The sequence below is a fragment of the Lepisma saccharinum genome, unplaced genomic scaffold (assembly GCF_977018435.1).
Source record: "Lepisma saccharinum unplaced genomic scaffold, izLepSacc3.1 HAP1_SCAFFOLD_340, whole genome shotgun sequence".
Taxonomy (NCBI): domain Eukaryota; kingdom Metazoa; phylum Arthropoda; class Insecta; order Zygentoma; family Lepismatidae; genus Lepisma; species Lepisma saccharinum.
In genome coordinates this window covers 132,681-157,596 of record NW_028143064.1, presented here as the reverse complement: position 1 = coordinate 157,596, position 24,916 = coordinate 132,681, and the positions used below count along the sequence as shown (strand labels likewise).

Genomic DNA, 24,916 nt, shown 5'->3' with positions numbered 1-24,916 from the left:
AACTTCCCGTGTGAATTTTACTTTCTGGCAAGCAGGAAAGATTTTCTCTTCCTGCTCTACACAGCAACCGAAAACCTTCACTGAAAGAACCTCTGTTGTGTTTTTATTATGGTACATTGCAAGCATCAGCTACCGGAATCTTTTTACTTGTGTTGTATCATATCACAATTACCTACAAAAGAAAATGCGTCTTGTGTTATGAACAACTGCGGAAAATCGTTCTCCTTTGATTTCATGCTGCCTCTTTGCCTTCTTTGTTATACCGCTGCGTTCGTCTTTTTCGCAACTAGATACCAACCGCAGCTAGGCCCGCCTATTGTTATTGTATACAAAACTCGCCCTTTGTTTTGTAACAACATGGAATTTATACTTCTGTGACATTGTTGAAGCTTCAGAATGTACAAATGAAATGCATTTCTTGAAAATTAGGGTGAATTACGTATAAACAAATTACGTACAACTTGGTTTCGTTAACACGTTTTTAAATTATATTTTGCGGAACCTACAAAAATTTACCTCTAAAACAGAATTTCACAGAACTGAGTTACTGTATTACGGAGAAGAATTTATCACGAACAAATGAATTGTGTGTGAATGATGGATTGAGTTGGTGTTTTAAAGTGCACTTATGCACACTACGGCTAATCTGGAATGGACCTACAGTTGGAAGTGAGATCCGAACCACTATGTGCCTCGACAGGGTATCGAACCCAGGACTACTTGATTAAAAGGCGACGACGCTTACCTACCACTGTACCATCGGGGAGGCACATGTGGGTGTGTGAAGTGAGATAATTTGGGAAGCTACCAATTACTTTCTTTCTTCTTTCCAACATTGCAGTACAATTTCTCGAAACAACTCTTACAAACACACACACAAACGCCCGCTCACGCACAAAAATATTCAATACAGAAATCAGACTGAATATTTTAAATAAAACGCACTTCACTCAGCCAAAAGCTCTCTGCCTATTAACGTTGTTCCTTCAAATATGAACAGAGTCAGACTGAGAACAATGGAAGTGTCCCGTTGTTATATGTTTAACCAGATGTTTAATCCTACACGTGTTTCTGTGGGCTCGCGAAAATCCTGAAGTAAGTCTATCCGGCAACAGCGCGTCATTACCAGAGTGGGTGGTTCCACGCCAGTTTGCTAGCGCCGACTGTAGTTGCTCCATGACCAGATTAGTGGTCATTTAACCAAATTATACTTGATCTACTGGAAAGCCAGAATACAAATATATATTTCCTGAACACAAAATTTAATGTAAAGAGATTTGATACTAGATTTTCAGAAGGCAGATCAGTTTTTTTCTTTTTTACTTCATGGATGGTCTTATAACAAATTCAAATCTTGAAAATCATATCATATACTATTCTATTAAAAACACATACGAAACTACTCCAGTTATATGAATATGTTTATACTACATAGATATATTTAATAAACCTACTGAAATATTAAGATAACACACTGAAGGAACCATCCATTCTAAAAAGCCAGCTTTTTGGAAAACACTGTTTACACTTAGCTTCGAATTTCATATTGCAAATTGTATTTTATATTTAGAAATGAGTGTCTATTTTACAGTAGGGAGATAAAGGAAAACCATGGAACAGAAAAAATACTGCCAACTCGTGTATTTTCATTGATTTTATACACTTTTGTGAAAAATGCCGAACGAGGGCCAACCAAAAAAGCTGCGGAAAAATACTAGGTTTTTTTTTGAACCACTTCCAACCGTAGTAAAAACAGATTTCAATGGTAGAATATGGAGCCAAACTAAGGTTATATTTAGAAATATTTAGTAAAAATTTAACCAAAATCAACTATTTGTTTGCAGATGGGAAAAACTGTTGTGTAGTGTAATTGACACTTATCATAATCTCTATAAATCTTAGAAATGCTATGAAAGATGAAAGTTCACAGCTGTAATGGAGCTAGTAGTGATATTTTGTGTGAGTGTGTGTGTTGTTTAATTTTGATTAATCACAATGATGAGAGTGAATCAGATGGAATTTATGAGAGGAAAAGAGTATACTGATACCTATGCCCATAACTTAAACTTGAACCTTAAGTTGATTTCTTAACATGCTCAGCCACCATGCTGGCACAGTAAAAATATTGTTGTAAACTAAAACTGAACTCATGTCGCAATGGCCATATAAGGGTCAGTGCCAGCCAGTGGCTTTTTACATTGGGTGATGTGTTGTCAGCACACAGTCCCATCACTGCTGGGTTTCAAGACTGGAACCTAACTCTACACCCCTATACACCTTCATGGCATGGTGCAAAGTGCAGGGGGGCACTTTACTTTTTTTACTATTGTTACATAGAATAGATAGATTTTCTTTAATATATTTATCTATTTTTGTAATAATTATGCTTATAGTTGGGCAAGTTTTAATGCATATGTGTTGCATTTTGTAGGACTGCTTTCAAAATCATACAAGAAGCATATGCAAGCATGGAAAAGGCAATTGCAGTTTTGTATTAAGCAAGAGAGTACAACTGACCTTCCTGCAGGAGTTAATGAAAAGCTGCAAGCAGTAGATTGTTCATATCCTGCAAAGAGCTATTCCAATGGAGTGAATTTGAAAGAAGGTAAGTTTTTATTTTATTTATTAATTTTTGGTATTATTTGAAAGTTTTCACTTCAGTTGCGTATTATTTTGAATATAGTCTGGTCTTATAGTACATGAATTTCAGTATTTTACTACTTTTTTTTATTTAATATAGTACACCTATTTTATATTGGCAAGACTTCATACAATTCTGAACAGAATGAGGCGTCATCATAATTCTATCATTCTTACTTTCCAAGAAATAAAATTTTATTTAGTGCAGTTCAGTACGTATTGAAAAAAGGCAAGAGTGATACTGCAGAACACAGCGTGGGTGTCTAAGGATTTAACTATGGGTAGAATGTCTATACCAGTCTATACAAGTATAACGGGTATCGTTATGCGAGTCGTATTATATTCAACTGTAATCATGTTTTATTCTCTATATTATTGATAATGATTATTGATAATAAACCACGACTGTTGCTGCGCGCATGTTTATATTCTTGAGGACTCACAGAACAAAATCTTTATATCTGTTGGCAACATTGTGCAGCACGTTACGAGTAACAGATCTTTTGAACGGTTCAATGGTAAGAACTGATCTTGATTTCCGAACGGGATCCAGCAAGAAAATGCTTCTTCCTTTAATGTGATTTGGTGAATTTGTGAAAAACAAAGATCAAACACTGGGTTATTGATCATTCTCGGAAATACGTTGTATGGGAAAGCAGCTCTGCGCTGAGGTTTGGACCTGTTGCTGGAAATCGCAGGTTGGAATCTTAACGTGAGGAACGGGTCGCGGAAGAGCGATTCAGCAGTTCGAGAAGAAGGAATGGTAGAGACAGAAGTGAGCTGTTTGGAGGCTTGAAATATCAAGGGATATCGGACCATCCATAGGCTATCCGTCCAAATTGAATGATGCCTATGATTCACAAAGGATAATACTACCATCTTCACGAGAAGTCTGTGAGCGCAAGTGAAGGTGTGGGCGGATATGTGAAATTTATTTTCGCTCAATGTTCACAAATTGATGGACCCGGATGCATTGTAAGTAGGAATCCTTTTCTATCTAAGTGCTTACGGATAAACTCAAATCCAACTTGGAATACATGAAACTCATCGGCTTTATACGTGATTTAAGCTAGCTTTCGTGTGCGTATATTATGGCCATAATACGGAACTTACAACGTCGTTAATTTGGGCGCGAAGCACATGCTAGGGGTAGCCATCTTGACGAGGAAATCTCTCTCTGCCTAAGACTGTGTAAATAATAATTATTGTATATAATCTTAATTTATCGTGCTCGATTTATCCATTATTTTCTGTGTTATTAGTCAAAATTTACCTCATAATGAATGAGAGATTTTAGGACGCATGTTTACGTCCGTTAGCTGTCAATAATTGAGGCAGCTTCAACTTACATTGTCAAATTTTGTTGATTGTTTTCATATGTTGATATGGTATAAAGTTGTATTCGTCAGCAACGTTAAAATGGTCTAAATGATAATCCTTCAGATTTTTATCACACGAAATAATCGACGGTGTCAACGAGCTTGGTGTGATCGGTTTTAAGGGAAAGATAGCAGTCACATCAGTTGATATTCATGTTTTAAGACGCAATTGTTTGGCATGTTGGTTAGATGCAAAATGTTGTTTACACAAAATAATGTGTTCTCTTGTCGTCGTAAATTAAAGTAAAATCCAGCAGATCTTATTTCTGCAATTGTTTCAGTGAATAAATGCTCATAAATCAAATTTCTAGTGTGAATATTATTAATTTACAGATTTTCAATTCATGTAAGATAACAATGTGTATACTAATGTCAGTGATCTCTTACAGGTGGGGGGTTCACTTCTTACTGGTCACTCGTGCATGAATATTAACTCAAGTAGTTGTAACTTAATGTTATCTTAACGTATACTTTACCGGGAAAGAATTTGAATTAAATTCATATTTCGGGTGCGTCATTAAATCAACGAAGATGGGTTCATTCTAAGGTACAGGGTGGTCTGGTGTCAGTGGAATTTTGTACAAAACATAAGTTCATTTTTGCTGCGGTTTTATAATTCTTGTGCTCAAGAGTGATGAACGTAAACCTTTAGGATAATTTAGGTCAAGATTCTTTGGTTTGTTTAAGCTTAATCGTTGTAATTCTTTAACACGACAACCGGCGTTACCGAAGTGAGGGGTGGGGTCACGTGTGGGAATTTGGCGTGATTTCAGTGTCCTGCTACTGAGATGTCATCTAAATTGTTTACACTAATTTAGTATACCACCCTCCAGGCATTGACATACTGATTGGGAGCTCTCATCTCTTAGGGTGCGTCACACAAGTACTATTCCAACTGTGAGGTGTGCCTCCCTGGGGAGGTGCTGAAATCTGGCAGGGGATGCGCGAGAACTTCTGAGAAAATACTTCTTCTTTCTGAAAATTTTAAATGTGTTAATAAAAAATATATCAATATCTTCTGAATTATTGCAACTCAGTTGGTTGTCCTAGGGCAATGTCATCTCCCGTGTTTTTAAGCTGATACAGGAACTACACTGGCACCTTGTACAAGGAAACATGCCAAAGCCGAAAACTTCATTGATAGTGTCTTTGTACAGAAGTTGACATACCTTTCTGATATTTCCCACAAACTGAATGTTCTAATACGGAAAAAGTGAAGGAAGCACTGAAGAGAATGAAGAGAGGTAGAGCACCTGGAGTAGATGAAGTGCCAGGGGAAATGATACTACGAGCAGGAGTGATTAATGTGCAGTGGCTGCACATTCTGTTGAAAACAAGTGTAGCAAGAGAGTGAAGTGCCAAGAGATTCAAGAGATTGGACAAAGGGACTAATAGTTCCCATATTCAAGAAGGGTGACGGAAAGGAATGTAAAAACTACGGAGGAATAGCACTAATGTGCCACTTAGCAAAGGTGTATGAGAAAATATTAGAGAAGAGAATAAGAAAAGTAACAGCTGAACATGAGAGGAACAGTATGGATTTAGAAGAGGCATAAGACCATAAGACAAATACAGGAAGGGCACTAGGAGTATGGAAATGATTTGATTATGGCATTCCTAGATATAGAAAAGGGACATGATAGCATGGGCAGAAGAAGGATTTGGAAGGCACTAAGAGAGAAAGGAGTCACGGAGAGATAGTGTGTAGAGTGCAGAGCACATACAAGACCAAGCAGAGCTGTGTGAAGACACCAGTGGGAAGACAGAGTGGTTCAGTATAAGTAATGGACTAAAACAGGGAAGTGCTCTTTCCCCACTGCTCTTTATAATTACAATGGATGCAATTAACAAAGAGGTGGGGAAGAAGATAGGAGAGGAGGAGATGAAGGCCCTGTTGTTCGCTGATGACTTAGTAATATGGGGAAACAGGGAAGAAGTAGTACAGAGACAGCTTCATCGTTGGAATGAGGAAACCAGAAGAGCAGGAATGAAATTCAGTGCAGAAAAAGAGTGACGTGCTAATAACAACAAGAAACAGAGCAAGAAATGAACCAAGAATAAAGATGGTCTAGGAAGAGTTGAGGGTAGTGGAGAGTTTCAAATAGTTAGGAACCATAATTGAGGGAAGTGGAAGAATAGATGAGGAGGTAAATAGAAGAAGACAAATGGGTGGTGGACTATATCAAAAGCGTTCGAAGATAAATATTAAACAGGGATGCACCTATGAAATGCAAGAAGGTAATATAAAATGCATACTATGTGCCAATAATTACGTTCGGAGGAGAGACTTACACAAAGACAGAGAGAGACAAAAGAAAGATGCAGGCAGTGGAGATGAAATTTTGAAGGAGTATATTGGGGAAGACTAGAAGGAATACAATAAGGAATGAGGAGATCTGACTAACAGTGGGTGTGGTGAAGCTTCAGGACAGGATTGGTCAGGCACAGGTGAGGTGGTTCGGACACATGAAGAGGATGGATGCAGAAAGACTACCAGTAAGAGCTTACCATGTATAAGGAGTGGGAATAAGGCCAAGCGGGAGACCAAGATATCGGTGGAAAGAGCAAATAGCAGGGAGAGTTAGGAGAAGAGGACAAGATTGGAACACCGTGGAAAGAGAGGAGTGGTAGACCAGGAAAAAGTGGAGAGGCTTAACTTATTTGCCGACCCGGCGAGAGGTAGGGAATGGCAAAGGATGATGATGATGAATGTTCTGATTGTATCTATACAAGGAATTGAGCGACCACAAACAGAAGAACCTTTGGCCAGAAGCCTTCGTGCATCTTCCCCTCCATTCATTCAGCTCAGACCAAGGTAAAGCATACTCCATGCTGCCCTTCTACAATGCACATGGCACATTGTTCTGCACAGGATCTTTTGCTTGTGGTCCAGTTATGCAAGGGAATCCCACAGCTATCACACAAGGTGTCAACCTTCAATTGAAAGTTGCTACTTTGCAAGAGAAGGAATCGATTTCTCGTGTACATTGAGTAAGCTGTTAGAAGAAGCAGGAGTTGTAATCTACAATTAAATGAAGAAATCCAAACATTGTTGTATTGCTGTTTTTAACTGTATTGTCAGACTTTACATACTGTTTGTATTTATACTTTCTATCACACGAATATCGTATCGCTGAAAGAATTTACACTAGCTTATAGACATGAAAAAAATGTACGCCACCTATATTAATCACACACATTATATTTTCATTGCTTGAATGTTTACCAGCAGTAAATATATACCTGAAGGGATGTTGTGTTGATCTGTCATGGCCACTTCACATCTATCTATCTATTATTATTAAGGGGAGGCATGGACAGATTTTGGCAGGGGAGGGGAGCCACAACTGCAAAAAGTTGGAAAATTTCTGGTCTATGCCATTTTGCCATTTGCTTTTGTGCAGTGGAACCTCAATTTTATGCTCCCAAATTTTATATTTTCCAGCTTTATACATTTTGCCTTTCTAGTCCCAGTGAAGCAAAATTTTATAATATTTTCTGGAATTATAGTACATTGCCTGCATTCCACTGAAAAGTATGATTACAACTTTGTGCAATATTCAACTGTTGGTGTGAGAAAGAAACTATAAGATGATAATGGCTCAGCACTAATTGACCTTTAAAAAGTATTTCTTCTAATTTTCTTTGTTATATTGATTATTGCAATTCTTGATTTTTTTATGTTTCTCTTTTCAGATGAGCTGGAGCCTACACTAGAGAAGTTTAAAGGAAAGAAAATTTTCGACAGTAACAGGGACTCTGGTGTCTTTGATGATATGACTGAAGGTGCCCTAGATGATGATGATTGCTCTGAAATATCTGATCCGGAATTTGAATGCCCCTCTCTGGAACAGAGTGCATTCAGGAAATCTGTTAGAAGAGAAAGGAACGTTGTTGATAGAACTAAGGATGAAGTCATTGAACAAGCAAAGGTTATACAGAAGATGCTAAGGGAGAGTATGGCAGTGTCACGCATATTATCACCAATGCCAATGACACCACGCTATCCCATTGAAAATGTCAAAGGTATGCTTCTATTAACCACTACACTTTAGATAGGAATGTTGTTAGATACAGGAAAATCTTATTAATTTGATATTGAATAATGTGAACTGCAGTTCAGTTCTGAGTTGTTTATCTTCCCTAGTGGATTTCATATAGATAAATCTAAATATGGATAATTGAGCAGCTAGGGAGTAAACCATGATAACCCACACACTGTCGAAAATTAAGTTTGAAACTGCACTGACTCCAGTTGCTGTACACTAGTGAATGAATTTCTGTAGCTAGTGACTGTCAGAAATGCACAGGAACATCTGGGTACCGGATAAGCTACAATGCAATGGACGAACTTTCACTTACATTTTTCTTGGTTTCATACTTTTGTGGCTTATCATGACTAATGGGGGTATAAGTTGACCGGTTTAACAAAAGTCCGGATTAACTGAAATAACCTAAAAGAACAGTAAAAAGTGCATTAAAGCTTCGTTTATAGCAACAAAAATCGTTTATTATGGTGTATTTAAAGGGCATAGGCAGGGCTCGAAAAATCCAGGTCGCCAGGTCCCCACGGCGACTAAAAATTTCAGCCTGACGACTGTGATCTTTTGCTGTAATATGTACGAAATTTTGATGGTTCTAATTGCAGTACATTGTAAGTTAGCAAATTATTTTTTTTTTTATCAACGTTGTGAACATTCCATAGAGTTAGTAACAATTTCTTACCATTTGCCCCCCAACACCCCATTTCGTGCTTCTCAAATAATTTAGCGATGTTTTGATTACCGTGATGCTTAGCATCTTATACAGAGTGTTTCAAAAGTCGCACAACCCAAACTTTGGAAATGTATCTCGTGAAAACCGTAAGATATATTTACACCGGATTTTCTGCATTATAAAGCCTGATCCATTGAGATATTTTTCAATGCTTAAAATTATCAGTTCACTCCGTACAGAAAATTATATAAGTTAATAACTGACGGAAAGCAACATTCAAATTTTTCCAGAAATGAACTTCTGAGTAAGAAAAATATGTAAGAAATTATCGAAGGGTCATCATTAGACATTTGATGACTGATGCCATGTCAGTCTGATTTGCGACCAATATTGGTCATGTGCAACGTTTGATGAATTTTTGACTGGCGATTTTACGGGTAAGTGAAAAGTGCCATTTTTAGGACATATCTCCATATATGGCAACACTAGCAGGTCGAAATATTGCCAACAGTCGCATGCAACATGTGTCTAAGTATTGGCTTTACGTTTACGTGAAAAATCGTAAATCAAGAATTTATGCCGAATCCTAGAGAATCCTAGACTGCCCCTGGTTACATTGAATTCTCTTCGCTCACTTTCACTGCTACTGTGCCTGTTTTTTTAATTGATTCAGCATGGCGTATTCATTGGAGCAGTGCGTGTGCATTGCTGAAGGGTATTTTACTACTCATTCTTACACTCACGTGCAAGAGGTTTTCCAAGAAAAATGCCCTGCTTCTGCTGTACCTCAGAAAGCAACTGTTTTAAAACTAGTCAAACACCAACATATGATCACACAAATTGTTTAAGAGTTGGTATTTTTTTGTTGAAAATCAGTTCTCAGATGTTTTCAGCAAATTAACAATGTTTTTTAAAATAATGTAATTGGTTTTTATTTATTAAATTAAATTAAATTTGTGGATTCAGTGATACCCTAGAGTGCAGTTTAGTGCAGAAAATGCGGTGTAAATATCTCTTACAATTTTCATGATATACATTTTCAAAGTTTAGATTGAGCGACTTTTGAAACATACTGTAGTATGCACAATTGCTAATAGGTGGTTTCCTGGCGCCTGATTTTCAGAGCTGGCACCTAGCTTTGAAGAAAATTTTTCGAGCACTGGGCATAGGCCTAAATACACTATACAGTACAACACAAAGTCTGCAGGAAACAGAATTTCATCAGCGGTTGACTGCATTTTCTTTGGGAAGTTCTCTTGTTGACTTTTAGCCACATTTAGAATAATTTTTTTTTTTGCCTGTCCGGATTAAGGGAAGTTCAGCTTATCGGGGTCCGGATTAAGGAGGTTTTACTGTAGCACATAGTATGTGTTATATATTAACCTTCTTCCATATTAATTTTCAAACACTTTGATATAATCCACCACCCATTTGTCTTCTTCTGTTTACCTCCTCATCTATTCTTCTACTTCCCTCAATTATGGTTCCTAGATATTTGAAGCTCTCCACTACCCTCAACTCTTCCTAGACCATCTTTATTCTTGGTTCATTTCTTGCTCTGTTTCTTGTTGTTATTAGCACGTCACTCTTTTTCTGCACTGAATTCATTCCTGCTCTTCTGATTTCCTCTTTCCAACGATGAAGCTGTCTCTGTACTTCTTCTTACCTGTTTCCCCATATCACTAAGTCATCAGCGAACAACAGGGCCTTCATCTCCTCCTCTCCTATCTTCTTCCCCACCTCTTTGTTAATTGCATCCATTGTAATTATAAAGAGCAGTGGGGAAAGAGCACTTCCCTGTTTTAGTCCATTACTTATACTGAACCACTCTGTCTTCCCACTGGTGTCTTCACACAGCTCTGCTTGGTCTTGTATGTGCTCTGCACTCTACACACTATCTCTTCCTTGACTCCTTTCTCTCTCGGAGCTTTCCAAATCTTTGTTCTGTCCATAGTATCATATGCCTTTTCTATATCTAGGACTGCCATAATCAAATCATTTACATACTCCTAGTGCCCTTCCTGTATTTGCCTTATGGAGAATATCAGATCTACTGTTGATCTGCCTCTTCTAAATCCATACTGTTCCTCTCATGTTCAGCTCTTGTCACTTCCCTTATTCTTTTCTCTAATATTTTGTCATACATCTTTGCTGAGTGGCACATAAGTGTTATTCCTCTGTAGTTTTTACATTCCTTTCCGTCACCCTTCTTGAGTATGGGAACTATTAGTCCCTTTGTCCAATCTCTCGGCACTTCTCTCTCTTGCCACACTGTTTTCAACACTCTGTACAGCCACTGCACACCAATCACTCCTGCTCCTAGTATAATTTCCACTGGCACTTCATCCACAGGTGCTCTACCTCTCTTCATTCTCTTCAGTGCTTCCTCCACTTCTTTCCATGTGAGATTCATTTTTCCTTCCTATTTTCTTTTTCCTTCACTTCTTCTTGTTCATTTACTTTTTTCACATTCAGCAATTTCTCGTAATGATTTCTCTTCATTCTCTTCTACATTTCCCCTTTCATCCCGTAGCTTACAGTTGTCTCCTCTTTCTCTTCTCCTTTCTCTCACTAATCCTTATAATACTTTCTTGTTTCCATCTACATCTTCTAGCACTTTGGCCCATTCTTCCATCCACTTTCTTCTTCTTCTTTTCCACGTAGTACTTTCGTGCATTTTGTGATTTATATTTAAACCACTTTCTAAATGCATCATTTTTGTTTTTCACTGCCTTTCTAGTTCTTTCATCACCTTTTCTGCTGCCTCTACTAATTCTGTTTTAAATCTTATGCGTTCTGTTTTTACTCCTTTGGGTTCATTTCGTGGCACTTTTGTTTGCAAATTTTTTTGGTATTTCTCTTTAATCATCTTATCCCTCTCTCTTGTTCCTCCCTTCCTCACTGAGTATTACTTTAATGTTGTTCATTATTCCAACTGTATCTTGTAATTTTCTGACTGTCATATTTCTTCTTAAACCAGCTATTACCTACTAACAGTCAGTTTCTCTTAAAAAAAAGTCCAGTAGCCTCCTTCCCTCCTCATTCTTCTGTCCCCATCTGTCAGCTCCACATACATCCGTATACCCTTTGCTGTTGCTTCCCACTTGTGCATTAAAATCACCCGATCACAATTTCCCATTCCTTTCCTATGTTTTCTTCCAAGTCTTATTCAAATTCTTCTTTCTCCTCCCTTGTACATCCTGTTTGTGGGGCATACACTTGAATGATTTCTATTACTTTCCCTCTTACATTCATTTTTAGTTTTATTATTCTGTCATTTAACCTTTGTACTTCCTCACGTATTCCACTTCTGACTACAAATCCAACCCCCCTTCACCTGCCCTCTTCAGTCCCTGCCCAGTACAATTTATAGTCCTTCCTCAATTTCATTTCTCCTCTTAGTTTTGGTTTGCTCATTCCAAAGATGTCGATCCCTCTTCTCTCCATTAGATCCACAATTTCTTCAGTCCTTCCTGTCAGAGTTCCAATATTCAATGTTCCTATTCGTAGCTCACATCGTCTCCAATTTCCAGCCCGGCTTGCTTCTTTCTTTTCTCGATTTTTTTATGTTTTCGGCTCTCTGCTAATCAAATTATTGTGAACATGTCTATGTTTTCCTTAAATAAAATAAAACAGCTATTGACATATGCAGACAAAACTCATTGGTAAGCTACAAAGAAGATTATTTTCTCACCTAAATTTCATACTATGTGAATTTAAATTACAAAAAAAGATATAGAGGACTCCTTTACTTAGTGATGAAACTCAACTTATGTGCTTTGAGAAGGGCAAGCTAGTGTAATCTTACGTGCTACTTAGTCAATGACGCATGTAAAAGTTTTGCAATGTAATGTCTATGTAAATATGAATACCCACTTCCTGGTCTCTTCCATATTATGCTTGACAAAAGGCATAATACATCTTACACAGCACAGCGCATAATTACTAAACTATGACCTTCTGAAATATTTCAGGTAAAAGATAAGATGAATCAAATGCTTTAAAATTTTCCACAATAAACACAAATTTTGGTGCAGAAATTAAAATACAGACACAGACACATACGAATAACAAGAACTCAATGCTTGTATGCCCATATGTTACCACAGGTTAGTCAATAACCAACTTTGAGAGTAGAGAAACGTGTCACAATCTCCCATGAAATTATAATATATCTGCAACAGCGTTTTAAAGAGCTTTAAATGCTTAAATATGCACTTTGTAATACAGGGCCACACAAAATGTAATACAAATACCAATGTGCAGCTGGGTTTTTAGTGGAAAAAGCAACAAACAATTATATACCTTATATAATGTGCAGTACAATTAATGTTCGAGAAATGGCTTTCTTAGTTGTAGGTTCTTATTTTTTATTATTTCTCATGAGACAAATCCCGCAGATACGCCTCCCTTGAGAAAAGAGGTGCATGCTCGAATTCTAGAAGAATGTATCAAAATGCTCAGATACAAAGTTAAAAATCACCATTTCACTTTTACGTTTTTTTTTTTTTTTTTTTTTTTTTTTTTTTTTTTTTTTTAAATATATTATTACTAATGAAATCCAACATGGTAATTTGTATTTGCACCTGTTGATATATACTTCTTATACCCAGTGACATGGTGAAAACATGTGTGATTTCATGTTTGCTGTCCAAATTATTCTGTGCATAATATGCACCACAATTATTTTTTTTTGGGGGGGGGGGGGGCAAAAATTTTGGTAAAGTGTGCATTATACACGGGTAAAATACTTTATAGTGTAAATCGCTTTAATTTATATGATCTTTTATGAGTTATCATCTGGTAATGGACTTATGGTACACCTTGTCAGTAAAGATCCTATCAATTGTCCATCATTTTGATGCTGTTACTTTCCGTCTAAATTGTTTGAGCAAGCTAGCCACTTCGTATCCGATGGAAATGTCTTATAGCTAGCCCAGTGATTTCCACAGTCACTTATGGGACTGTTTTATCCTTATATATATATACTCGTATTATCCTTGATAACATGTTGGAAGGTAAAATGCTAAATTAGGTAAAAATAGTCAAAACCAAGAAGTTGGTGCCCTTTCGTGATGTTCACTCCTCTATATGTCTTGACATGGCAACAGTTTCTTGGTTTAAACTTTCCTGTTTTAATCTTTAACCTTCCCAACACGTGTTTTAGATTTGAGTTCATGAAACTTGTCCATTCTTGCGATGAAGCCACATGATGTGGTGGAAGCAAGAGGTCAAAATTCAGGTACATGCCAAAAATGAAAATTACGTGTGTGAAAATTGTTGGCATATTGTGAAAGTTACACTCTTGTCTGAAACAAGTTAGATATTAAAAAATAGAAAATATGTAGGAGGGTATTATCACAGTAACTGGTAGTATTGGTGAGCCCAACTTAAGAGTTCAGTATGGGGCTTATGGGGACAGTGTTGCCACATGGTGCGCAATGGAAGAAGGCTCCGGCGTGCATCGAACTTCTGCTGTAGTACACGCTGCAACAAAAGTTAGTGATTAACGGAACGGGTACTGTTCAATTCAAGAATACAAATCCTTTCGCCATGATTTGATGGGAAGCTGTTCTTTCATGCGGCTGTGGTACAGAGTAATGACGGTCCATGGAGGGAGATTTGCAAATAACTGTTCCCGAATATACTTGTCATACGTCTTGCTGTCCATTTCATCGTGTACGTTGGCCGTGTTTTTTCCCTTTAAGTCCACTTTTTGCACAGATAGGCTAATCGGGACTGGACCTACAGTTTAAACTGGGATCCGAACCACTATATGCCTCCAAAGGGTATCAAACCAGGACGTTACCACTGTGCCATCGGAGAGGCCTGTTTCACATTTATCGGCACACTGTCTCGTTTGAGACAAAACCGTGTTCATTACCGGCATGCACCAAAGCAAATCTCTCCCCCCGACCTGTAAGTGCTCGCAAACAACTCGTAAGGCCGCACAGAAAGTCTTGTTGTGTCTTTATTGTTTTGTCCCTCTATTCGTTTTGCACAGCAGCAGCACAGAATATGCTGTAAGCATTACGTAATATTGGAAATATAATGTGCAGATTTGCAACTTATTCGACACATCAAAGAGTGCCCTTATATCAGTGTTGTGCCCAGTGTTTTCGAAGCGGGAGGGGGTAGTACGTATACTTTTTAGTAGCTGGTCCTCATATGCCATCTTCTCCTGCTGTTGACCCTCTTCTTTTAGGAATACTTATCCAAGGAGGAGTTATGACCAGCATATACGCCCATTGGACACGTCACGTCATTCACATCAATATAATTGCAAGGGTTCGTTCTAGGTGTAATTTGTGGTCAGATGAACTAATCAGAACTGAGCCTTCAATGTATAATTCATCCTAGAATGTACCTCCACCAGGAAACTGAACCCAGGGTCCTTCGATTATAAGGGGATAGCATTAGCAGAATTTCCGTCGTCGCATTATAATCAAGTGATCCAGGGTTCGATACCTGCTGGAGGCACATAGTACTTCGTATCTCACATAAAACTGTAGGTCCAGTCCCAACTAACCTATCTGCGCATAAAATTGGACTTAAAACTCAATCAATCAATTATTAGTAGAGGTGTGAAATAAAAGGAGTTCTATTGTATTTTTACTCATTGAAGGATAATTACAGAAAGGAGACTGACATTCTTTTAACTATCTAGGAAAAATGGCTCGATCATTTTTTTTATCTTTTAATATAATGCTCTCAATACTTTTCATAATACTTAGTCATCATTTTGGGAGGGCAAGTGACCCTCCTCCCGAAAAATCCGGCAATGTACTATATACAATGTGCCTGGGAAGTTTCGCCGCACATCGCCTCGTATTAAAGTTATATTCGAAGTCGTTGGATTTTGCGTACCTCTTGACGTTTTTTCTGCTCGTTTGGTGTTGCAAGAGGACCTTTAATCGCTTCGCTATTAATTTTGTAAACAGTTTTGAACGAAATTCCAGTCGTTTCAGCACTTTCGCTTGCAGTCCAACTAACACTTTTACCGGGATTTTTCTGCTTGAAGTATATTTATATTTATTACAATTTGTCCCTCTTTACTTGTAAGACTCTGGACACTTTTATGCTTGACAATACCACCTCTTGCCATTTTGCTGTTGTAGAATAATTATAAGAATAAATTCCTTCAAGAAATACCCAAAATGAGAAAGCGCGTACGCAAACAACAAACCACTTGACCCCCGACAGGAGCCGCCTATTCACGAACTTTTGCCTGGCCATTCCGCGCCCCCTTCCCTCTTCCCAACACGTGTTTGCAGCAAGTGGCAACCGTCGGACGGCTGTTAGTTTTAACTCCCCAAATCGCGGTAAACACAAGAAAGGAAAACGTCTTTTTTTGATGGTCCGAATTGCAAAAGAAGGTGTAAACCATCGAAGCCTTACATTTCCTCTGGTTTTTGCTTATTTATTATTTTCTCTTCGAATGATAATGACTTTTGTTTCTGCCAGAAACACACTTGTTTAGGGGTGGTGTTCTCAAAAGTAAAAGCCCATAAGGGCCCATACTGAACTCTTAACTTGGGCTCCACTATAGCTTATGTTAAATGTGTTACATTCAGTGTTCTTTGTTGTCGTAGTAAAAATTGATTCTGTTTCATACTTTCAGATACCTCACCAATCGTGGAACAAAATGTCGAGGAAAATGATCTATCAGTTATTGAGTTCGAATTTTCTCCAAACACGAAGGGTGAAGCTAAAAGTAATGAGAACAGGAAACTTCGTCATTTGAACTCTGAAGGTTTTGAACCGCAGGAAATTTTCAATGTAGATGATGATCAGCAGCCAAGGCCCATTACACAGGAGAAAGTAAATCAAAATGTAGGTCATGGTGAAATTGCATTGAAAGAAACTGGTGTGAATGCAGTGGTAACTGTTGCCGAGAAGGGAATAAATGCAGTGGAAAGGGTTGCAGAAAAGGCTATAAACACAGTAATAACTGTTGCAGAAAAGGAGGTACAAACGGAAGATTTTTTCCCTCTAGACAAGTCATTAAATGCTTTAAGAAATGAATGTGAAGATCTTGAACATCAAACAGAATCAGCTCAATCGAACATATCAGCAGATGATGAAGAGATGCAAGAGACCACAGAGAGAGGAGAGCAGACTTTAATAACCTCACATGATGCAGTTTTAGTAGAACAGTTGGAAACTGCAGATGAAGATACCAGTTGGTCAGTTGGAGATCCAGATGCAGATCTCGAAATTACAACTGATGAAAATAGCTTGCTGTGTGCCACCCCATCTGAGAATTTAATTTGCTCAAGTTCTCAAATACTTGCAACAAGTAACAACAAACCATCGCTACCTACTATCTTACCTAGGGTGGTATTATTAAAGACAGGAAGATCTCTCCATGAATATCGAGAAATGGAGAATAGTTTGATGAATGAGAAGCAAAGTACAACATCGTTAATACAGGTTCGGTGTAACTATATTCCATCTCTAGAGATAGATTCTCGTAACGACAGTGGAACAGAGATTAGTTTTGATAGTACCCTTGAATGTCTCCCTAATATTCAAAATTGCAGTGAAAATTTGAGTGGTGAAAGTAATGCTAATCATCAACAGGAAAAGGAGAAGCAATTAGCAAGTGACGACACTGGAGGAGATGCACAGTTATCGCATGAAGGATTTGGAAATGTAAAAGCCGTAACTGGCAGTTCAGGGGAACATGACTCTAGCAGAAAAGAAGGGAAGGAAATTGTAGAAAATGAAGATAAGAACGGTGATGAAAGAGTTTCACAAGAGCATGATGTTTGTCAATTTCTGTGGATGGAAGGAAACTTCCAAACAGATGTTATGAACAGAATTCCTTTTGGTAATAGAAGTAACAGATTGAGATCCAATTCGAGAGTAATATTTAGTAAGAGAGGCTCATTGATGAAAGAATTTTGTGCAGATCCGTATACAAGTTGTAAGAATACAGTTGAAAACTTCATTTTGAGAGGCCGAATGTCTGATTCATTAGGTGATGTTAATGAAAAGGAGAATAGAATTGTACCAGATGATAATTCTGTTTCAAAAAGTCAGGCTGAAGAGTGTGAGCTTGATGTTGATTTGTGCATGCAGACCTCAGTTTGTAATGATAATGAGTTTTCAGGTAAATGTGATGGAGCAAATTGTCACTTAAATGTGCCTCAGTTTAGATGTGACAGTCAGTCACTTTCTTGCAAGAAAATACAAAGTTCAAGTAAAGAGAGTTGCAAAGAAGGGAAATCGAAAGATGCTCTTTCGAAAGTTAAGTCAAATGCTATTTCGTCCAGGAGACAGTCTTCAAGAAAACTAAAGTCAAAGATAACATCTGCTCAAATATCTCTTTCTGATGTTAATATCAGAACTAAAGCTGATGTCTTGTGCAGCACACCAAAGGAATCCAGCAGTGGAATGTATGTAAAGTCAGATCCCCAGTTACTAACGCATGGATTTAATGAGAGTAGCCTTGTGTCCGTTATGGAGCTCACGACCAGCAATCTAGAGAAGACAGAATTACAGTTTCATGCATTGGGCCATGATGGTGCATATAGTTCAGAAGAAAGTTTGGTGAACATTACGATTACATCTCTCGACCATGAAAAGCATTCCAATCCACATGATATTTCTCAGTTTAATTCAACTGGAGTGCTAGAAACAGACTCATTTGGAATTGAAACAGTAGCAGAAGATCAATCTTGTCAAAATGTAAGTTCATCTTCATGTAGTGATTCTCACGCTGATTCATGTAATGGTCGTGAAGAAGGAATATTATCAGGAATAGAGGTAAAATTCCAAGGAGAGGGATCTCATCAAAATACAATTGAATCTTCAGAATATATGGATGACTTACCTCTGTACGAACCACAGAAAATTATGCGTAGTGCAAGGAAGAGAATAGCGGTTCCTGTAGTGTCTGATAGTGACAATGAAACTGTAGAAGAATTACAGGCTGAGAACAAAATTAATGATAGTGAGAAAAAGACATCATTGAGAAATAATACTGAGAAACATGGTATGACAATGCAGCTACGGTCTAAGAAACCCTATGATAGAGTAAAAATAGGGTCAAGAAAGCCAGCTAGCAATAAAAGAAAATCGTCAACTAAGAAGAATAATGAAGATAATTTTGAAGACCAGAATCATTCCATTTATAAATGCCAAGAAGTAGGACGAGTCAGAAGAAGTTCGGTTACAGTAAAAGATGTCAACATTCCTTCTCATTTTAAAAGAGGCAACAAAACAGATGATGAGAACAGGAATACAGGGCCTTTGTCAGAGACTGTTGAGTCACCTTACCCCACACAAGCAAATGAAGATGAAACAAAGGAAAGTAAATTGAAAATAGAACAAGACAAGGCCTTTAAGAGCGAAAGGTGTGTGATTGCTCCAAACCCAAAAGTTCAACCTGGAATTGAAGTTTCAGAAAATGAAAAATCCAAAGAGAGTGCCTGCAACAGTCTCGATGTTTCCGGTGCTCCTACACCACAGAAGGTTGCTGCAGATTTGAGGACAATGAAGGAAGAATTTGTAAAAAGTGACTCGGTAGTGCATACAACAAAGTCTACTGAACAACATAAGCGATTACATGGAAAATGTAGTGATGCTAAAGTAAAAGATTCTGCAGAGGCTAATATTCCAAAGGCTTTGCAAAAGAAAGTGAGTAAATTGGAAAAACTTCGACAGCGTTTATCCCGCACCAACCCACTTGCAAAAGGAAGTGTAGCTAATGCCTGTAAATTTAACCAACCTTCAGAATTTACACCAAGAAGAAGGGGAAGACCTAAAAAATCAGAAAGTGAACCAAAGAAATATGAAACGCAAGAAACATCTACTCAGGAAGGAAAAACGTTGTTTTCTCCAGTTTATAACTCAACCTGTACATTTTCAAACAAAAATAGTGCAAGTTTAGAAAGAACAAAGCATACTGAATCCAAACCAAAGGAAAATGAAACTCACAATTCTGCTAAGGAGTTTGAACAATTATCTTCTGCTCCACAATGTGGTTCATCTTCTGCAGCACCAAACCAGAACAGTGAGAAATTATCTCCTTCCTTACCTCACACTGTTTCTTTCCCTGTTAAAAAGTTATTACCATCACTACTAGATATACCGTCACTGTCTTCAACATTGACACCAATGGAGAAGCTCCAAAGGCGTTTATCTCGTAACAATCCAATTGCAAACACCTGTAAATTCACCGAACCTTTGGAACTAAAACTGAGAAGAAGAGGAAAAATGAGAAAGGTTGAGAATGATTCAAAGACAGAAGAAGTTGAAGTTGAAAATATAACACCCATTCCAGTGAACATTGATTCTACTTCAATCAAAAGCATCGAAAACCTTTCTCCAAGTGTAACTCTGAACGACTCATGTGAAGAAGTGTGTCCTTTGTCACTTTCAGTTAGTATACCCCCATTGTGTTCACCTTTGTCTCCGATGCAGTGTTCTCCAGTGCACAGAGAAAGTCCCTTGTCTCCAACTGAATCCATTTATGAACATGACAGCTCGTTTAAATCTTCAAAAAGCAAAGCTAGAGTCATAGCATTTCGTCAAGATTCAGGTTACAGTTCTCTGCAAAATTCTCCAGAAGGAGAAATAAATGAAGATCTCTTGACATCAGAAATCTCCCTGCTCAGTGCCAGTGTCCAGAAGTACTTGGAAGAACCTAAGAAGATGAGGAACTGCCCTGAGAAGGAAGCTAACACATGTGCAGACAAAGGTCAGTTGTGTATTGAATGTGATATGCTTCTCTCTTTTTCTCTCTCTCTCTCACACTCACTCAAGAATAATTGTATTTTCACATTTATTTACAAAATAATTCATGCCACCTCCATGAGCAATAATAATGAGTAATAATAGAGAACCACATATTTATGGTGAATAAAGGATCAAGATTTCAGTATAGAAACTTGTCATATTTCGGGATCAAAAGTGGAATGAATATAAAATGGCAATTTTGGTGTGAAAATGATGAATAAAAACCTAAATTTGATTTAAAAACTATACTTATTACACAAAATGAAAATTTCACTTCTAGTAGCACATTTATATAGCTATCAGAGTATTAAGTGTATTCCTGTGTAAAGGATTCCATTTTTGCTTTTCAAATATTTACAGCAAAATTAATCAATTTTCCATGATTTGCATAGCTTGCAGGATAATTCAGACCTCAGAAGGTCTCGCTTCGGTAAATAAATCCTAAATTTTGTGTTTTAAGAGTTTGTTTCACATTTTGCAGTTCATTTTGCATCATTCTGTGACAAAACATGATAGCAAAATACATCTCGCACCTTTCAAAAACATGAAAAATTAACACAACAATGTCTTATTTCACATTTCGTGTTTTTGTCAAAAACTAAATATTATGCCCCTAAGCATTAACATGCTGTGAAGCGACATGTCCCAGGTTTGGACTCTGGTCACACATGGATGGATGGATATATGAGGGACATGCTAAAAGTAATGAGCAACAATTTTTCATGAACCAAGTTTTGGTTTTATTAAAGTAAAACATACTAAATCATAATCTACAGACTTTTGTTTACTTTTCAACAAAGTCTCCATTTCTTTGCACACATTTTCCCCACCTTTCTGGAAGCTCGAAAATACCCTTACGGTATATCTGAGTTCTAACTGCTCGCAGACATTGACACACGTTAGATCTGCATTCTAGCTGCTCGCAGACACTGACACACTTCTTTCTGTATGTCCTCCATCATCTGGTAATGTTGGCCTCGTAACTGTTCCTTCATGAAACCGAACAGATGATAGTCGGAGGGTGCAATGTTGGAACTGTTGGGAGGGTGAAGCAGAAGTTCCCATTTTCCCAATTTCCTTCCTGGTGAACTGGGCAGAGTGTGGGCATGCATTATTGTGTTGGAGGATGATTTTCTTTCCAGGATGTTTATCCCGCAATGCACAACAGAGCTTGTGAAGTTTTAGGATATAACGACTATCGTTTATGGTTACCCCAGGTTCAAGAAATTCAACCAGAAAGCACCCCTCTGCATCCCAGAAGATGGTGGTCATAACTTTGCCAGCAGATAACACTGTATTTGCTTCTTTTTTGCCGGCAATGTGGAATGGTGCCATTCCATACTCTGCTGCTTTGTTTCTAGCTCATAATGATGGAACCAGCTTTTATCACCAGTCACAATACTCAATAAAAAATCACCGCCTTCATTGTGATATATCAGAAGTTCTTTAGTGGTGTTTTTTTGCTGCTCTTTGTGGTCTGCCATCAATAAACGTGGGACCCAGCGACGACAAATTTTTTGATAGCCTAACCTTGGAATCATTTCCTGCACTGCACTGTGTCCTATCTCAAGTATTGCTGCAATTGTATTCACAGTCTGTCTTCTTTAATGATGTTGTCAACTCCTTCATTGTTGTGTTCCAAGGAGGCAGTTCATGGGCGACCGCTCTGAGACTGATCTTGGATGATCGTGTTTCCATCTTTAAAATGTTTTACCCATCTTAGCTTCATATGCATGCCGAAGTCTAGTCTGAATTTCAGCAGCAGGAATTCCCTTTTTATTAAGAAATTAAATTACAGCACGATGTTGAAACAAAACATCACTGTCAGCCATTTTGAAACAACTACCTGCACTATCGCGATCAAAACTAATGATGTCACACATCATGTGTTGAGTGACTATTGAGACTGGTGGCAAATTATAGACAAACATAGCACCCTGAGGGTGGAGACAGAACCAATGCCTGAAATGTAGTTATAAATAGAAACTGAAATCAGTGGTTAAAAGTCCAACAATTCAACAGGTGTGTGTTCTTATTAAAAAATTTCTAAAGTATGGTATCGATTTTCCTCCCATAAACATTTAGTACAAATATGCTATTGCTGTTAACTACTGAAAATTTGATGAGAATTGAGTCAGTGATAAGCAATCAGATTATACCTTAAAAGTGCATGTTTAATGGTCATGCTTGTTTGACTTTATTCAACTTCAGGAGACGGGTGGGAACAGTAACCTGTATAATAGTGTTGTTCTTAAAGTCTGTTTTAAACAGCGAACATATTATGAAATAGTAAAATAGACTTTTGCATTAATACCATATGAATGTTTCTCTTTCAGCTATTCAGAGAGAAGTTATTAAGTCATGCTTAAATAAGCTGAGAGCAGAAGAGTTAACCAGTGAAAAACTTCATGATATTGTTGGTAAACTAGGTCAAGAGAATTTAGTATCTGGGCCAGCAAAGTTAGCAAGGTAAGGTTTATTTATTTTCTACATTAACTCTTAGCTACATACATGTCCCACTGCTTGAGGATGCCTGGTGAATCTCTCTGTGTGTGTTGTTATATATTTTTTAATCAACTTGAATGTTAATGTGTGGATATTGTTCGAAAATACATTGTAGAATGAGACCTATTTGTTATAGAGAGTTGACGTAAAGGGAAGAGAAAAATTCCAAAATTTAGCACTGCTATGTACCTACAATTGTTCTAATGATAGTTGGAAATTTCCTCTTATTTTATCATAAAAAATAAATGTATCACCTTCTAGCTGAAAGTACTGTTGCCATTTCCAAGTAGCAGTTGGTTCTAGAATGGAGCTGCATAACCCAGATATTTAATTTTACATATTTCAAAAGACGGCTCTTTGAGATTCTTTGGGAATTTGTTTGAAAATCCTAAAAAAATGAAATGTCCAAAGAAAGACTTGAGTTAAAAAAATGTCTCCTCCTGTTGGAACCTATTTTTTGCGTGGCAAGTAAAACAGTGTGAGGCTGTATTGCATGTATATGTGTACAGGTTACCTATAATTCAATGATATTTACCTCGCGAACTGTAAGACTAAATTAATTATCAGAACCAATACAGTTTTGTTTAAGTATTTGGAAGTGTTTCAGGCAGAAAACAGTTCCTAAACATGTTAATTATGTGCTTTGAAAAGAAAATCGCCAATGTAAGAAATGTGATGTGACTATTATAGCCTTATTACAGACGAGGAATTTAGAAGGGCTAGAAAGTCAATGTACATGGCATGTATGAAAACGTTATGTACATTACAGAAGGAAAGTGCATGTAAAACATCCAAGACATTAAATTTTCTCAGAATGAAGCAGCAGCATTATACATGCAATGTTCCTATAAAGTGGAACACATACATAGCAGTTGCCTGAATGGCACATGCTCACTTATTATCACTATATTTGCAATAAGATAGTAAACTCAAGGATGATTTGAACAAATGTTCATTGTAATGAATGTGGTGAACCAGAAATTGACTGAGTATAAGGAGTTTAGTGTTCCAAGTGTGAGTTCTTACTAACTTCTTCAAATACATTGGTTCATGAGCATATTCCAAAAGGGGGGGGGGAACTCGTCAAGGCCACTTGAACCCCCTACCTGGATAAGATGAAAGTTACTTCCTTAACAGTATTCAGGAGGCCACAGAGTCAGATCCCAACAAACTTCTCTTTTTCTTTTACCTGTATTTCATCATTCGCCTCATCTACATGTCGTAATGTGTTGCTAAAATTTTACTTACTTTCACAATTGGGTCATTCCAAGTCAACTGACCAAATTTTGGAAATCGCCTCACCATCTCAGATTTTGATGAAATTTGGTACAGGAGTTGGTCTGAGGCCTAAACGAAATTATGCAAAATTTTAGCTCACAAGGGAGGTTATCTAAGTGTCCCCCTCCGATTTCCATGAAACTTGGCAGGTGTATAGAGGGGCCCAAAATAAGAAATACCTGTTTTTTTTTGTTTCGGCTAAAAAAAACTGTTTTGGGGGGGGGGGGGCAAAACCCCCCTCGAATGTCAAGATGAGGACAATGTGAAGTGCGGATCTGACACCTGTGTGGGGGTTTTGCCCCCTAAAACAGTTTTTTAGCCAAAACAAAAAACACGTATTTCTTCCTTTGGGCCCCTCTATACATCTGTCACGTTTCATGGAAATCGGAGGGGGACATAGGCATCAGATCCCCACATCAATTTGTCCTCATCTTGACCTTTGAGGGGAGGTTTTGCCCCCTAAAACAGTTTTTTAGCCGAAACAAAAAAATACGTATTCTTCCTTTGGGCTCTTCTATACACCTTCCAAGTTTCATGGAAATCGGAGGGGACACAGGGGTCAGATCCCCACTTCAATTTGTCCTCATCTTGACATTAGAGGGGAGGTTTTGCCCCCTAAAACCGTTTTTTAGCCGAAACAAAAAAACACGTAT

The 24,916-nt window shown here is 37.7% G+C and overlaps 1 protein-coding gene across 1 annotated transcript in view; it reads left to right on the top strand.

Annotated features, from left to right (window-relative positions):
• Positions 1-24,916, top strand: part of LOC145982695 (uncharacterized) — a 196,624-nt gene that overhangs the window by 127,236 nt on the left and 44,472 nt on the right. Inside the window, exons 6-9 of the mRNA XM_083116056.1 lie at positions 2,432-2,605; positions 7,716-8,045; positions 16,357-20,442; positions 22,817-22,949. Of these exons, the coding sequence (XP_082972182.1) occupies positions 2,432-2,605; positions 7,716-8,045; positions 16,357-20,442; positions 22,817-22,949 (4,723 nt within the window). The remainder of the gene's footprint in view (positions 1-2,431; positions 2,606-7,715; positions 8,046-16,356; positions 20,443-22,816; positions 22,950-24,916) is intronic.